General features: G+C 41.4%; 1 protein-coding gene across 7 annotated transcripts in view; it reads right to left on the bottom strand.

Moving 5' to 3' along the window:
- The window catches only part of Nfia (nuclear factor I A), a 542,815-nt gene that overhangs the window by 79,143 nt on the left and 445,994 nt on the right, over positions 1-17,678 (bottom strand). For all 7 annotated transcript variants that reach the window (XM_028870284.2, XM_028870283.2, XM_028870288.2 and 4 more), the window contains exon 6: positions 17,167-17,294. In XM_028870284.2, coding sequence (XP_028726117.1) covers positions 17,167-17,294 — 128 coding nt within the window. The remainder of the gene's footprint in view (positions 1-17,166; positions 17,295-17,678) is intronic.

Below are 17,678 nucleotides of genomic sequence, written 5' to 3'. Positions count from 1 at the left end.
GCAGGTCTTACGATTCAACTACAGTGAGGGAAAAGGCTCAAATAAAAAAGTAAATAATAAAGCACTGGAGTGTAGACAAACCTCCCAAGTCATTCAAACCTCTGTTGCACAAATGAAGTTTTGAGCTGCCAATGATTCTGCTATTTTAAATTCAGTCAAATGCCTGAATTACATGTTAGGAAAGACACAGAAATAGAATAGCAGTGGAAAACGTCAAAACTTTGAAGACTGTAGATTTTATTTTTGTTTTTGAACAATGGAATCATGGTTGTAGTCGTGGTATTGAATCAACTTTATTGAAGGGAGCAAGAGACTGACTTAAGAAAGCTGTGATTGTTTCAAAATGTTCTTCTTTTCTCTCCACGTTTGATGTGTAAAAATGGAACTTTAAGTACAACTTTGGCAGTAACAAGTCAAGAATGATCAAGTTGCTAACTGAGGTTTTTTTTCTTCCTTTTCTTTTCTTTTCTTTTCTTTTTTTTTTTTTTTTTTGAGACAGGGTTTCTTTGTGTGGTTTTGGTGCCTGTTCTGGATCTTGCTCTGTAGACTAGGCTGGCCTCGAACTCACAGAGATCTGCCTGGCTCTGCCTCCTAGTGCTGGGATTAAAGGTGTGCGCCACCACCACCTGGAGTTTGTGTTTTTTGTTGCTATTGTTTGTTTTCTTTTTAATAGCAAAATATGGGCTTGGGAAAAGCTCAGCGGTTAAGCCTTGCTGCTCCAGCATGAGGCCCCGAGTCTCAGGCCCGAGAATCTACACAAAGCCAGGTGAAACCATGCTTACTTAGTCCCCACACTCCTGTGACAGGATGGGAGGCCCAGCTAGGAGAGTCTCTGGATGTTTCCGGGCCAGCTAGCCTGGAACACACAGTATAGCAGCACGAACAGTGAGAGACCCTGCCTACAACCAAGGTGAGAGGTGAGGCCCACATCCAGACTGTATTCTGACCTCCACATGCATGCACATTGTAGTGTGGACACACACCACACCACACACACACACCACACACACACACACACACACACACACACCACACACCACACACATATACATACACACCACACACATACACACCACACACACACACACACACACACACACACACACACACACACACACACTTTAAACTCCCCTTGAAAGAGTTAAAGAGGGAAGAAGCTCAGTCAGCATGTAAGGACAACAAGCCAGACTATGCCTAATCGTCTAAATTTATCCCAGTCAAGTAATGTGAACCCTAAGGCTGTCATGAAGCTCAAAATTACTTTGTGTTTTCAATTTTTAAAGACTTATATTGAGCACATTTCCTTATTATATACTTTAATATTTTTCTACATACATAATGTATGTTTTGGTTAATTTGTTTTGTATACTTAATTGACCAGATGAAATTTCAAAATGCGGCTATAATCCTCGATGTTAAAAGCTACAGAACATCCATCTTGGCTTTTGCTTTTGAAATAGTTTGGTTTCTGTACATTACTTTAAAATAAATAAACTCCTCATTAAAGCTTTTTGTACCCATTATCTGTGCACCAGGTTATATAATTACTGTGCAAATAATAACTAGTGGGGATTTCTGTTAATGAACCCAGTCTTCAATTTTAATGTACTGTCTAAAGGAATAAAACTTTAAGAAAGAAAAGACCTTAGTCCTAAAGCCAAAAGGCTGAATTCTGCCAATGGCTGTGAGGACTTGATGGGGACCCTAAGCTCCAGAGAGTACAGGCAGAACAAGACTATGACTTCAGCTGTGGTACTTACAAATATCTCAAGTCTTTACATTTTTATTTCAGACATACAGGTATTATCCTTGCCTCCCTCCAATCTAATGCTGCATGATGTATAGATTACAGGATAGTAAGAAATTTGTTCTAGATCATGCCTGCAGATGGTCTTGGAAAATTGCTGGACAGTCAGGCTGGACAAACTTTGATTGTAGCCTCATTAGACAAAGGAAGGTCCTGCTAAGGAAAAGTTATATGCAGACTCAAGGCAATATAAGTTAAGCAGATATAATCTCTCCTTCTTGAAAAGTCAAGATGAATATTAATATTCTGGAGTGCAGAGGCTCATGGGTAACTGAAACGGCACCAAACAAAACAGCACCCTGGGGCTGCCGCACCACCAGGGCGGGAAGAAGGCGGGGTGAACCTTCTGCAGGTGGGAGCAAGTAAAGCATGCCTGGAAGGTCGGCTCAGAGAGAGGGTGCCTGAGCGGGAAAGACTGAGAAGGTGAGAGGCCACAGGTAGTAAGTAGAACAGCCTGGATTTGAACCCATGCAGCCAAGATTCGTTCTCCGTTCTGTGTAACACTCTTCTGACAATCATTCTTAGTCTTTCTTTCTCTTGCCCTCTCCCTCCCTTACTCCTCTCTCTCTTCCTTTCTGTGCAGCTAGGCTAGTGTAAAAGTCCTGACCCTCCTTCCTGAGTTCCCTGAGTGCTGAGGTGTGTGCCACCACCTCAGAACAGTAGTATATACTGAAGGAAAGGCACTCTTTACCTGGGTGATATGGCCGTACCAGGAGCTGGATTAAGGCCAGTTCATTAGTGGCAATGAAGAACTTTTCTTCCTGTAAATGTTGTTAACCACTTTTATGATTGGTCTCTTACATGCAGACTCTCACATTCAACTACCTTTCAGGTGTAAGTCTGGGGAACAGCAAGCCCAGTTGGGTCTATTAGACTAATAGTGTCGGTATCAATTTCACTGACATTTCTCAAGCCCAGGATGAAAGCTCAGACCCATCTCTCCAACTGCAGGGTTATGCCACACTCTCTGCCCTGCCCTTGGCAAGAACAGGGCTTTTCTGGAACCATGCAACTACTCCACATGATTAGATCAGCTTTAACAACCAGGATGCTAAGTGGAGGTGCTAACTGGATAGACTAATGACCGTTTTAGGACCGTTCTGGTCCAGCAGGTATCAACACAGAGTACATGACATGATGATGTAGTTCAAGATTTTGTTCCTTTCTTAGATTTTTGGACTAATGATAAAAAACCATTAGGATTCACCGTAACATAACTTACTATAATTAACACACTGGGTAATTGTGAGGTAAAACATTTGGCTATTAGTCCCTTTCAGTGAATAAAAATGTCTGGACATCATTTTTATGATGGAGAAAATACAATGAAAGTTAAGAAGCTTCCAAAGTCTATCCTTCTCACTCTGTATGCAGCCATTTAAAGGAAACTACAAGGAAACCTCTGAAGAATTACCATGTCATAAATAATAACATATTTATAAAATATATAAAATAACATATTTAAAAAAATAAATAAAAAAAAAATAAAACATATTATAACATAAAAGATATTTTTTTTCAGGTTTTTTTTTTTTTTTTTTTTTTTTTTTTTTTTTTTTAAGGAGTATGGAGGAAAACAGTATACTGATCATTCTAGGGGAAAGAAGTAATGAATCTCTAATGTATTCCAACTGTCTTGTGAATAGGAAGAGCTATGTACAGCTACTGAAATTGAGCATAGACATAAGAAAAACACTACATGGAAACCTGGTTTCTGGGGCAGCATGATGTCACTTCTTTCTTTAAACACAAAAAGGCAAAAACACAGCCCAGTGATAGGACAAAAATAAACAAATTGTGTGTCATGTTTCATATGTGTCCAGGAGACAGCATATTCTCTACCTACCCCACTGCCCTCGTCTTTCTTCCCACCATATGTTAGGGGAAAGATTGGCTTTGGCTCAACACAGCCATCACTCACATTCACAGGACTGTGGGGAAGGAAGAAATTTGTGAGAAAAACAAATGATTTTCTTTGCATAAAAAAAAACCCCACTGCAACATGGTGAAACATTCTGCTTAGATATACAGATGCAAAAGTCAACAGTAACACCTGTGTTTGGTTTGCATCTGCCTTGTCCAATATGGTAGATGCCAGCCACATGAAGCTACTCCAATGCACATGAATTAATTTAGAGATTCCATTGCTCGGCTTCACCACAGTTTGGGTGTCTAGAGTCATGTGTGGCTGATGGTCACAGCACTCCACAGGGAAGATGCATGTGTTGGCATTAAGGTGGAGATAGATATGTGCGGCACCTCTCAAAGTCTGTGTGATGTCAACTAACTTGCGACCTTCTCATTCTGTTGGACAGCAATGGTAACATTGTTTTGAGGGATTTTATTGTAAAAATCAGGCACACGCAGGTCATTTGTAGTCTCAAGAAGCAAAGTTTGTGCACAATATGAAAGGGTAGTGAACTCAATGGCTTTTCCTCTCATCTCCAGGAAGCCACAGGCAATGAATGCAGTGTTCCAGCTTTGTCACAATCCTCATTGATGTTTTTCTGATCAAATAACATTAGCCTCGGTGATGCAAACTTAAGTGTTTATTAAAATATGTTCCGATCTGTCACTATAATCATGATCAAATACGTGGAATTTGAGGGTTCAAGTGGTAAAATTTAATCTGGAGGATGTGTGAGGTAATGCCGGTAAAAGAACTCTATTTACCTTAGTGTTCCTTGGATACATGGAAAGCACCCATCACTTTATTTGAAGTGAAAAATTTGAAGCTGATTGAAACATTTCATAAGGGAAAGAGAATATAGTTTTAGGTCTCTTCAAATTGCTTGAACTGTGAAATCAAGTAATAAACACGAGAAAAGGTCCTGTCAGCGGGAATCTCGGCTTGGTACAGTCAGCGTTTTCTTGCTAAACCTTATTATGGCCAAGCATCTGATGCTCCATCTCTGTACGTGTTCATCCCCACAAATAAACTACTTTGACCTCCACCTGTTACTTAGCGAAATCTGCCTGCCATCCTTCAACAACCCCGTTCTGTGCCCTGAAAGGCCTTTGAGTCACTGGGAAAGGGGGAAGATGGACTTGTGCAGTGAATTGAGTTGATATCCCTTTATAACTATTCAGCAATTTACAGTTCAAGACAGAGCTATATAGTAAAAGAAAATGGATTTTTTTTTTAAAGTGAGTGCTTATGAATGTTGGAAAGAGGCTGTGCGGTTCATCATTTGATGATGGAGTTTTTCACAGAAAGTTTCTCTCTTAGGCTATTATTTAATGCAGACAACTTCAAGCCCATCCCTTATAGGAAAATCTGTCTATAAATTGTACCATCATTTCAGACAGACGAGCCCAAAGGCCATCTCAAAGCTTAAAAATATTTTGAGTTCAAGAATACTCATTGCACTGATATTTTGTAAAACAAAGCAAACTGCTGGATCTCAACTACATCTTCATGCATGCAAAAAGGCCAGAGTATTATTAGCAGTATTTAGACATTCAAAAACTGAAAGAAATTCTGACACCAGTCATACAAATACATGAGTCACTGCAGCACAGTATCTGCCCGGCTTGCTTTTCCTCCTTAACAACAGTGACATATCAAAGAGAGTAAGTTGCATCTCTAATGATTAATGCTGCATTCGACAGAGGAAGGGTGTCTGTCTAATTACATTACACACTTATCTGTGAGGGATCAGCAGCATGTTTCTGCTCTCTGTCATTCTTTGTGACAACATAATGATAGATCCGTTTACTTACGAGTGCAGTTATTAAAAACCGTGCTGTTTTCTTAACTGTCTTCATGTCTTGGAAATATTTTATTAAAAATTACTTATCTGACACTAAGGGTAAATGCTTGGCAGAGCTTTGCATATCAATTAAGAAAATGAGTCAGTTCCATTCAATCAATGTCTCTGTTGAGTGTCGCATTCAAGTTCAGTGAAACTTGCTTCTTCTCCATAATGCTTTGAATCTGGAGTTAATGACTCACCCTTTCCCCCACTTGTCTTATTTATCCAATTTTTAAAGTTTGGTTTTTACTTAAACTAAAAACTGCTCATGGCCGACATTTTCTCTGGAGTCATGAGTTAACACTTCTTTTTCACATTCACACCTTTTTTGGAAACTCAACACAAGGATCCAATTTTAAGCAGACAACTCCCCACAGACCAATCAGGATGGATTGCTAGCTGTGCACCATCGTTCACAGCTTTTTCTCCTCATGTGATGAACTTTATCCAGCACTTGTGAGCAAAAGGTCTTTATATAGGCTAAAAACAACACAGCGAACCACACTGGGCACTACAACTGGCTATCTCCCAACCGAGTGACTACTACAAGGATCAAAAAAGACTAAGCCAGCTTTCTCCATTAACCCTTCCACTCACTGACTCAAATGACTGATGGCTACTAATTTGCCCTTGGCAGTGAAAGGCAGCTAACTATACGTGTTGGAGTTAAGGGATTCCTGCACTGCTCAAGTTTTTCTCCAGCTCTGGTATTAGTTAGTGCAAAACAATCGCCATGTAACTCAAACAACAGTGACCCGTAATAAGTCATCTCTCTGCAAAACCTCCTACTGTGTGACTAGGACAAAAATGTATGTGGCTCAATTCAATGGCTTTGTGTTATGAAGGGTTTTTTCCTTTTCATAGCTGAAGGCAGCAGAAGGTTTTTCAATGCTCATAGACAAACTCAAACTCAAGCACATCGAAGGAGAAAAATTACTAGTTAAATCTTTGGAGGATAAAATAATTCCTGAGGAAAAAAAGAAAAGAAACAACCACTGGATGAAAGAACTTTTAAAATTAGAAGCAGGTGTCACCATCACAAAATGACAAATGTCAAATAATAATTGGCCCTGAAAAATACTCAACGTCCCTTACTAACTACTTTCAGCCCTCACACATGGACTGGATATTAGAACACATGGTGTGGCTTTTGTAAGCACCTAAGGAGTCCTGAGATTCAAGAACAGCTGCAGGGTGACTTTGGTAAACTTCACTCTTCCTGACACGGGTGAAGAGCAGATGATGTGTTCTGACTGGCATCCAGTCCAAGTGGTATTTAGAAGTCATTAATGCTGGAAGCTGGTGATAGCTGAGGGAATTCTAGGTTAGGCTTGCTAACATGGCAAAAGAGTGGGGATCCCATGAGGCATTCAGATTAGAAATGGATACGTGGCCGAAGTTGCCAAAAGTTCTAACATGCTCAATCATTTCTATCTATGCCAGTGGAAACTTTAATCCACCCCTTGTTATATGCAAAGTAGGTGCCTAGAACTTGGAATTACTCAAAACAAAGAATGAGAAGATACACAGCCCACATCCAAACCTGGTGCTCAGGAGCATGGTTTGAGTGAGTCCTGAACAGCAGCAGGGACTGGGTGGCACCCACTCTCCATAGCCTTGCAAGTCGCTGGGCCATAAGCAGGCCCTCACACCAAAACAAACCAGAGAACCAAGGATCACAGCAGACCTGTATCTAAAAATCCAAAAGCATCAGACAGGCTTTTAGTTGATAAGAAAGGTGGGTTGAGTAATCCTTGGTTCTAAGAAGTCACACCAACAAACTGCTTTTAACACGTACAATATTTCCATTTCAGTTTAATTTTTCACCTCTAAGAAATGGTGTAAAATGAGGGGATCTTGTATGCTTGGTTTCTCCCCCTACCTCTCATTTAAGAGACATACATTGTGATCAGGGCTGGAGGGAACCCTCTCTATTGGAGTACTTGGAGTGCTGTTCAGAAATCCATCAGAACTCAGTCTCTGATTTACTATATGCATGTGAGCACTTCCCGGAATCTCCTAGGACGACTTCACCCATCATCTCCAAATGGGTGGCATGTCTTTGATTAATTGATGAGTTTATGATGTAACTGAAGACTGTGGATGGATGGAGTTGGATAAATTATTGTAATTGTCTGCAGGAAAACGGGTTGAGCACACAGGCCCATCAGAAGCCGACACCCAGAATAGACAGGGAGACTAGGACTGCAGGGATCTGCATGGGTACAAAGACTTCCTTCTTCCTCTCTTCCCATTCCTCATAGAAAAGATTCTTGCTCTGGAGTATTAAAAATCTACCTTATTAAAAAGCATTGGTAACCTTTATTTCTATATGAAATATGGTGTTATACTCAATCATTTATTGTTTAAATAGATTCATTACTATGGTAGAGAAATAGAAGGTAAATGAGAGAGAAATCAGCTTGTAAATACTATTGTAAGTGATCTGATATCCCATCACTTTTGAAATAAATTAAATGGACATATGTAAAATAATCACATTTAGGTACAGCTCATATGTGTATATACTGTATGTATATATTTGAGAATAATGTGTTGAAATTAGCTGTTGCTTATAAAACACTTAAATATTTAAAATTCCAGCAGCATTTTAGTGCCAAAATATTACCCAATATACCTTCTTTCTTAATCAAATTATAGCCTAGTCAATATCTACATTATGTTCATACTATAGCAATGTTAAGGTCACTACTTAAAGGTATTTTTTTTTTATATCACAGATTAAAACTACTTGTGTTGTAGTTCAAGAAATTTTTAACAATATCTAACAGATAAAGCAAAATATCATATCTGAAGTAATTCTGATCTATCATGTACCTCTGTTTATCCTTTATCCATCTGTAAGTCACAAACCTATTTAAGACAGGGAGGTTTTGGTACATATGAGGGATGATCTCTTTTGCTAGCTCAGGGTGGTCCCAGCTCATGTACTTCCTGTGGACTTCCTAGAGTTCGTGCCAGCTGCACACTTTAGGGATGGGGCAGGTGATACTTGGCTGTTGGGAAGAGAAGATTAGAGGTACCAGCTCCACTGCTGTGCCATTGATCGTGGGAGGGTTGGTAAACAAGCCCTTCTCAACAAGTGCAGTGGGAGATTATGGCCCAAGCCAATGAAGAAACTCCCAAACTGTGATGCTTTCTGTCCCCCACGTCCTATCATACAGCACTTACTCAACTCTTCAACCCTTTCCATTCAGTGAGTGGTAGTCACTTCAAGGCCAGCTTCTACCTTACTTATTTTTCTATTTCACCTTCCACTTTGGACAGAGTTTTGTAGATCATACTTACAGATGCATACAATGTGTTTTCTAACAAATTTCATAGTATCATACCTCTTATAATTGCTTTAGAGTTTTTCTAGTATTCACCAAAAAAGATATACAATATTTCATTAAAGCTCTATAGCTTAAGGATACCCCATGTATATTGAAGGCATCCCATGGATAATGACACATACAGTACTTTGTACATAGTGTGAAGTCAGTAAATGGTAGCTTTTGATTTCATTATATCATTGTTTGATATTCTCAAAGTTGAAGTGGAAGGTGGGACTATTTTGTTGTTTCCAATGCTTTCACATGAGGAAATGGAAATCCGGAGCAGTTTACAAAGATTGCAGATTTGATCGTGGGAGGAAATGAAATTTTTAGTTTTTAGTTCTTAATTTCTACTTCCCCATTTTATAAAGCATCCTGTCTTTCTTTTTCTTATTATTCTCCTCTCAAACAAGCCTTCAAAGGCTGTGGTGGTTGGAGTGGAGTCAGTTGTAATGCTCCTCCTTCCCTTATGCTAAGTCTGAGCCACAGGCTGAGCCACCAGCACCTGGGGATGGGGACAGGAACAGGAAGAGAGGAGTTCACAGGTGAGCCTCGCCAGTCAGCACTGTCTCTGTTGCCAGTCAGCACTGTCTCTGTTCTTATTCCATTCTAGGATATTTACAGAGCTCACTTTCAAATATGAAATGAAAGGATCTGGTAATTTGGGTAATTTATTTACACAGGACTAGCTGAAACGCAGTATTTTTTCCTTGGGAGCTTCTGTATTTACAAAACTGTGCAACTGGGTTCTCCAAAGCCAATGAGGCTCCCCCTTTTCCTTCATCAAATGCACCAGCACTCTGATCTCAAAGTGTTTGATCAGACTCAAAGGACAAGATAGGACATACATGGTCGCCAGCTTTGTATTTATTTATTCAACAAATATTGATTGAATGTCTGTCACATTACCAGGTACTGCAAATAGGCTTTGGAATAAAAACAACAAGAGCAATTTTGGTGAGCATGCTTTGTCATATATGCATGTGGCACACAATACAGAGTGTAGGTGTATGTGAGAAGATATCTTTTTAGATTTCAATAAAAAGGGCGGATTTAGGTTCTTTTCTGACATTAAGAAATCAGCCTTGATAAAAAGGTAGGCACACTTTTTGAAGGGTGGTGAGAGCACTCATTTTGTAATGGTGCTTTTCTGTCGTAACCCTTTATTCAGGTGAAATTTCTCTGATAAGCGTCATTAAGAGCAGACCCTTGTTTTCTACTGATGCTCTCTGGCACATCATTCTCTAATGAGCAGGTGCCAATACTAAGGAGATAATGGGGGGAGAACACTGTCACAGAATGATGCTTTCCCACTGCTCCATAAATGCAGAAGAAAAGCCAGGACATTGATCCCACGGCAGTGTTCTGTGACGGCAACTGTTCCCATTACTGCAGGGGATTGTGGGAGATTTAATCATTTCCCCTAATTTATGCTAGTGCCGCAGAGTGTCTGTGATCAATGGACTATTGTTACCAGTCTGATGTCGTTCTACTGGCACGCATAATGGGCCCTATATGTCTCAGCTAGACATACAAGTTGGTAAACTTGTACCCTGAAATCTGAAGAGTGGCTGCTGGCAGTCAAATCAGAATTGACAGGTGTGGGAACCCAAGCAAGCACAACAGGTGATTTTTGTTTTTGTTTTTTGACATGGTTTCATTAGGTGGTTCTGGTTGGCCTTGAACTATTAAGCCTTCTGCCTCAGCTTCCTGGGTAATGCGATTACCAGTGCACCACCATGCCTAGCTTCTAATACACAATTTAAAAGGCTGCAATGAACTAATGCTACTCTCAAAATTAAACTGTGCATATAGTCATTGAAACCTAGAGCCTCAATTCTGCAAACCTGGGGTCACCAGTTAACTGCAAAAATAGTCCTCCTTAGATGCCTTTAAATATTTTTTGAAATGTATTTATTTATTTAATAACCTCTTATAAGAACAGAGGACATACTTAATTTTGACCTTTAAAAATGAAATCAACTTAACCTAGAAATAAGTTTATCCCTGAAAGAAGTTCATCCCTTACAGTATTTAAAAAGTAATTGCAATTAAATGTATTACTTAATCAATTTTGACTCTAAGTTTTGCACTGAACTGTTTGGAATTTACAACATTTTGACTGGCATAATTGTGTCTATTAATAGTTTCACCATCTCAATGTAATTATACTTATAATGTATATATAAACATAATTTAATGCATTAGAATTCTGAAACGTTTTCTATAGGAGAAAGTTCAAACAGTTCACTTTTGATTGTTTGTGTGTTTTTAAACAGAGTTTCATCTAGCCCAGACTGGCCTTGAACTTACTAAGCAGCCAAGGACGACCCTAAACTTATGATCAGGTACTGGAATCACATCTGCCACTACACCCAGTTAAGTAGCTTCTTAGCCCTACAGTTAAAGAGCACTGAGTTTCATGGACAAGAGTTATAGCATCATATGAAATTCCCTTTAGATCTGCTGAAATGGGGTTACATGCTCAACCCAAGGGCAGCCTCAAACCTGGAAGTTGTACAAGCAGAGAGTCCTTTGTTTTGGGGACACAGAGAACTCGAGGGAGGTGCACAGGACAGCTAAGAACTGCCCACAATGAGAAGAAATATAGATGAAGGCACCGTCAATTTACTCATGCTAATGATTGGAAGGCTAGTCTCTTTCAAGTTTGGAAACGTCTCTCAGCTGGATCCCAACCTAAACCCAATTTATTGGCCACTTTTTAAAGACATTGACCCTAATCTCCACGGAGATTTAGAGCTCTCTTTTAACTACCATCAGTCTGTCCCCTCAACGATCCCAGTAACAACAGTTCACATGATTAGAAAAGATTAATTTTACAAAGAACTTTGGCTTCTATCAGCTCAGTTGATGGTCCTGACTTGAGAGATAGGGATGGGGCTGAAATAATAGTATCACTGGTAGGCAGTGCTAACCCCTGAGGGTGTTCAGAGCTTTGACCTTTGAGACAGGTACTCAGTGGAGTATTTTTTGTATCTCTCCTAGAATACTGCACACAGCTGGCTCCTGATAAAATTCCATGACTTGATTTGACTGATAGTGGTTAAGATAAGCAGAGGCATTTAAATGGGGGAAAGGAAGGAGGAAGGCAACAAGGGAGGAGGAGAAAGAATGTGGTTTTCTTGATTGTAATGAGGGTCAGGAGCTGCCCAGTATGTGGCCTTCTCTGATCCTGGTGAAAATGGGTGGGTTGCTATCCATTTGGGATAGTTTTGTAGCATTGCTGCTAAACACAGGGAGAAAGGCTTGAGAGTGTAACATTTAAAGGAAGTGACTTCCAGATAAGTTGGGCATGTCCCACACCTGTACAAAAGCTGGTGCTCTCAGGTCCTCAGGGGCTTGGTACTTACATATGATTGTGCAAGAGAAGAGTGGAGACAGAAGAGTGGAAATTTCCAGTACCAGTGAGGCAGGGGGATCATCTAAACCAAATCAAACACGCTACAAAACCAGATCATCTACACCGTATGAAACACCTTATAAAAACAGAGCACCATTGAGATTCTTCATACAGGCTTCATCTACCACAAATTACCTTTTATAATTTTCTTTGAAATGATATAGAATTATACCTTATAACTATGCACATTTCCGGAGGTAGAGTACAGCGTTTCGATGCATGGACACCCTGTCCAATCACTATGTCAGGGTAGTAGTGCCTCTCTCACCTCAAACAGTACCATTTCTTTGTCATGGGGACATTCAAATTCCTTGCTTTTGGTGATTCTGAGGTATACACATCATTAAATGTATCATTATCATCATATATCATGTATCAAATCACCGAATGTAGCAGCTTTACTGTGTGACAATGTGTAGTCGCCCATTTCACGTTGGCTTCCTATGTACTGACCACTGTCCCCTCCATCTTGGCTTCCTCCTTTCTTCCCCAATTGCCGATAAGCACTACTCTTGTCAATTACCTTTAAAAAAATACCTGGCTTATTTCGAGGAAAACCCGTTAAGGAGAAGGAGAGTTGGAATACAGTTTGGTGCCCACTACTGATCGATGAGATGCTTGGCTGGGCCTCAGCAATTATTTTTTCCCACTGTTTGCTAGTAATTAGATTTGACTGGAAGCCTGCAGGTTAAAAATATAGAAAATACCAATTTTTTAGAGGGTTGTTGGCAGCAAATTCTGCTGTCAAGTATAGAAGAAAGCTCCAATCGCTCTGCTTCATTCCGTCAATATTTATTGAACACCTATTATGTTCTACACACTGTTGCGGGTTTTAGGGACGCAGCAGTGTAACAGATGGACTCAGTCACACTCTGATGGAGTGCATATTCTAGGGTGAGAAGAGAGCAACAGTAGCTGGAGCATGGCTAAGGCATCGAGAGGGGCGATGAATGAGATGGTGGATGAGGATACAAGGCCAGCAGCTACTGAGAGCCTCTCTGACAGAGCATCTGAACAAGTCCTAAATGCTGGGGATTATTTGATTTTATGGATGACATGACAGATATTTCACCATTAACAGTTAATATTCTGCTTATATATACTGTTCCATGTGTATTTAGTAGGTCATATCTTTTTTTTCCTGACCTAGGTTCCATGATAAGAGTTTGAGATAAAGAACACAGGGAATTTTCAGGTCTTTCTAGTGAGTTATTTACTATTTATTATGGTATGAGTCTGGAACACAGATCTTGAAACATTAGCATAAGTAATCATGCTAAAGAGGTTAAATACAGAAACAAACTTATATCCTGGAGTCAACTTTGATCTGAAAGACAGATCCTGGCCACAGACATGCCAGCAGTGTGAGCTTAGGCAAGCTGCTCACAAAACAAACAAACAAACAAACAAACAAACTAAATAACTAACTAACTTACTAACACACACCAGAGTCTGCACCTTTTCAAGACCATCGATTGAAAATCCACACTGGTGCACAGTCGCACTCAGGCACCGAACCAGAACTCTGCCTCAGCCAATGACTGCACAGCCTGCTGCTTTCCTTCCTGATAATTTATTTGCATTATCATCTCATTGGCAACTTTTCACTTGTGTGGCTGAACAGCCATTGATGGTATGTGAATTCTGATGGACAGAATTTCACAGGGCTCACTCACGTCACAGTGCATGACAAGATACAGATCCAAACCGAACAAGTTTTGAGACAACAGGGAAACGAAACCAAGTGGAGGGAATGCAGTTAGCACTGAGAGAAGCAGAAGCCAGCTCTAGCCTGTCTAGGGTTTCCGACGAGCTTCATCTCCTGTGTGCTGCTGCAGACAGGCAGAGCTGTGTACCAAAAGTGCTGAGATAAACCAACGGGGACCAGGATACTACCGAAGACATTTGAAAAATAGGCATGTAACTCACTGCATGTCTGGACTGTTTCACTTTCCAACATCTTCCTGGGCTCAAGGAAGTCTCTCCTGGTCACCTTCAGGCCTCTGTAGTTAGGGAGCCCTGGAAACCCAGGGAGGCCTATCCCAGACACCCAGCTCCTGGAGAGGAGCGTGAGTAGAGCCGTACTTCCTGTACCACACCAGAAGCATAAACCCGGTGCCCTTCATACTTGTTTGAGAGAATTATCCCAAGCGCAGGCTGCCCATGCATTTGGATATACATAATTCCCAACATATTTCTGAAGGCAATTTACATGAGTGAACCACTAAAAGCCTCCCACTTAATTAACTGTACCCCTGGGGAAAAGCTATGGAGGCCCGGATAAGTGTGGGAACAACATAAAGGTGTACTCTGTGCCAAAAAGGGGATTGGGCTTGATGGAAAATCCCCAAAAAGGACCATCTGGCAGCATAAATTATCCATTTAAAGTGGCTGGTGTGAGCTAATGACACCAAAGTCGCCATGAACATGTGCACCATCCCTCAGTTGTGTTTTAATGTCCCCTCAGGCCCTGTTTCAATTATGACTTTCGATGCTGAATATGGCCAAATATAAATTTATCCACTGTGCTCTCCTGCCCCCACAAATACATGCCATGAGATTGCATTTTTCTTTAATGAAACAAGGACAGACAATGGGCAATCCCTTCAGGAACACAATTTCTTTAAGAAGAAGGAAAGGAAAAAATCTCTCCGTGCAAAGAGGATTTAACCATTAAACTTAACTTTCTGATGGCTGCAAGGGGTGTGGAGATACAGATGTCAGGATTTATAATTATTTGACTCGTAATGTGTAGGTATGAACCACTTGGAATGAAAGAATTATTAGGGCAAAGTATTCTGCTCAACCAGCCCTCACAGTCCCTAAATACGCCAGAGAAGAAGCAGAGGAGGCTGGAAAGGCTGGGCTCACTGTGAGGGGCTTTGTGTCGATTAATATCATAAGCCAGCTTTAGCACACGTGGGGCAGGTGCATATAGCACCCCAGCACAAATGGACCACACCTGGATATAGACTTGACGCTAACTTTGGCTGAACCAGGAAAGTTAGGACTAACTTTAAAGGGGGCTCAAAACAGTTTTCCATCTTTTAATTTTTTTAATACACGTGAACTTTTCATCAGCGCTACACAGAGGGCACGGTGTGCTGGCAACGGAAGCCAGCATTTGCGTTCTCGCCTGACCTGCTTTACCTCTCAGGCACTTTAGGCTAGCTGAGCTCTGAGTGGACCTTTGTGAAGTACAGCCTGCAGAGAAAAATGTCCACGCCGGAGTGCTGTGTGGGTGACATGGGCAAACGAGGACCCCAGAGGATCTTATCACCCCTGTGTTCCTCACAACACTGAGATGGTCTGCTTCTGATTCCACGCCTGCTCTAAATCCCCTGAAAGCAGGAGCCACCGCCTCCTCATCTACCCTTGAGTTCTCAGAAGTGGCATCATACTTAATCCAGAAATTTCCACCGAAGATTGCTGAAGGGGTGACCGGATGAACTGTGTGCGGGCACTGGGCAGAAGAAAATCACACAGGAGTTTCACATTTTCATAAAGGGACAAGATTTAAAAAACCCACCCAATAGGGCTTGGGGGTTTACTGTTACTTGTTTTTAATTAGGATAGAAAGAACTAAGGTAGGGAGGAGGCACATACTTCTGTGAATGTCAGACATTATATCGATTATGGAAACTCCCATAATCGGGATCCAGATGGTCCCATCACCCTAAAATCTCCCTTCTGCGGCTCCTTTAGAGTCATATAAAGCCATCTACAGCTGTAGCGTTTGTATATTGAAAAACTGTTGGGGAGGAGAGGGAGGTGTAAGCTTTGAAGATGAGGGGCTAGTTCCAAGATTTTCTTGGTGCCCGTCTGTTCTTGCAGGCAGTTACTTTGAGACCAGAGTGGGGAGGGATGGCTGGAGAATTTGTTCTCTTTCTTTCTCTCTCTCTTGCCGTATCACTCTGTGCTGGGTATAATTCTTAAGTGGACAATACAGATCACCTTACTTCATCCTCAAGAGCACTGAAACAGCTATTACTACTGTCAGGTTGTGTTTTACAGGGAGGTCGTGTCGTCTAACTATAACCACACAGCCCTGTCACTGAAGCAAAGATCGCACTTTAGATGATTCTCAAACCCCTCTATCCTCTCACCCAGCTGACTTGAATTGACGGAGGCATTGGAGCCCATTCCCCTAAGCCACGTGGAGGGCAGACATTAAGGTCTCCAGAAGTGCTGATGTCAGAACTGCTCTGAGATTCTACAGCCACTACCTGACGACCCCAAGGTGAGACCAACAGGAACGTACTCAGGTTAGTGCAGATGGACATAACGGTGGCTATGGTGTTTAAACAATCACGACGAGAGCCAGCAACAAGAAAAGGAAAAACAAAAAAACAAAAAACAAAACAAAACAAAACAAAAAACAAACAAACAAACCCCAAACGTTCTGATGTTATAAAAATCCAGTCATAATCTGCAACACAGGAGACTTGTTCTGCTCCACACTGCTATCCACACAGTTGGAAAAATTGATAATTTTCTTATGAGTACTAGAGTATACTTTAAAAAAGACAAAATGAAAAGAGTGTCCATATGAAAGCAAAAGAAAACGGCCATCCTGGCTACTCAAGAGGCGGAGGCCGGAGGAACACTGGAGCCTGGACCTTGCGTCCACTGTGGGTAACATAGTGGGATCTCAGTGCAACAAACAACCAAAGCCAAATGGAAGGATGCGTGTGGCCTCCAAGTGCAGGGGACAGCCCCCGAGGGAGACGACACCCTCTCTCCTCTGTCTTTCACTTCAGTTACACCTGCTGTTCTCGGCGGCGGCCACTCTGGCCTGAGTGTGACAACGCAGTCACGTGCACTCTCGTGACTCTCCCCGCTCACCTGGTTCTACTTCGTGCCATCCACTGGACTGACTGCCGCTCCCCGGGGAGCGCCCTTGGCCTGTGTAAAACGGTTCTTCACCAGGACTGTCCATTTCATCCTCCACAGACTTGAGGCGCTTTGTAGAGCTGAAAGAAAAAGAAGAAAAGAAATGCATGTTTCCAAGCACTCTAAACCACCTTTCTTCTGGATGCTTCGTGGAAAAAAAAAAAGTGCAGTGCTGCAGGTTCTTCTGGAGTTGGGCAAGTTACTGGATGTGGTACACACGCTTGGCCTATGCGTCCAGGCGCCGGCTTCATCCTTACTGATGGAGTTGTTGCCACCACCTCTATGCGGCGGGTGCCGTTTTGCTTTAGGGAGCTGGTGTCTGGCTCCTGCTTTGGCGTCCACTTAGGAAGCCCAAGTATCCTGTCTCCACAGATGTGACTTAGGGCAAGCCGTTAGCCGCGTGTCTAGAAACCTATTCAACTCCGTGCAGAAGGCCCCCGGGTTAAAAGTAAGTAAATAAAAAG

Source organism: Peromyscus leucopus, chromosome 2 (genome assembly GCF_004664715.2).
Source record: "Peromyscus leucopus breed LL Stock chromosome 2, UCI_PerLeu_2.1, whole genome shotgun sequence".
Lineage (NCBI taxonomy): Eukaryota > Metazoa > Chordata > Mammalia > Rodentia > Cricetidae > Peromyscus > Peromyscus leucopus.
The sequence above is the reverse complement of the archived record's forward strand: the minus strand, read 5'-3'. Positions and strand labels throughout refer to the sequence as shown.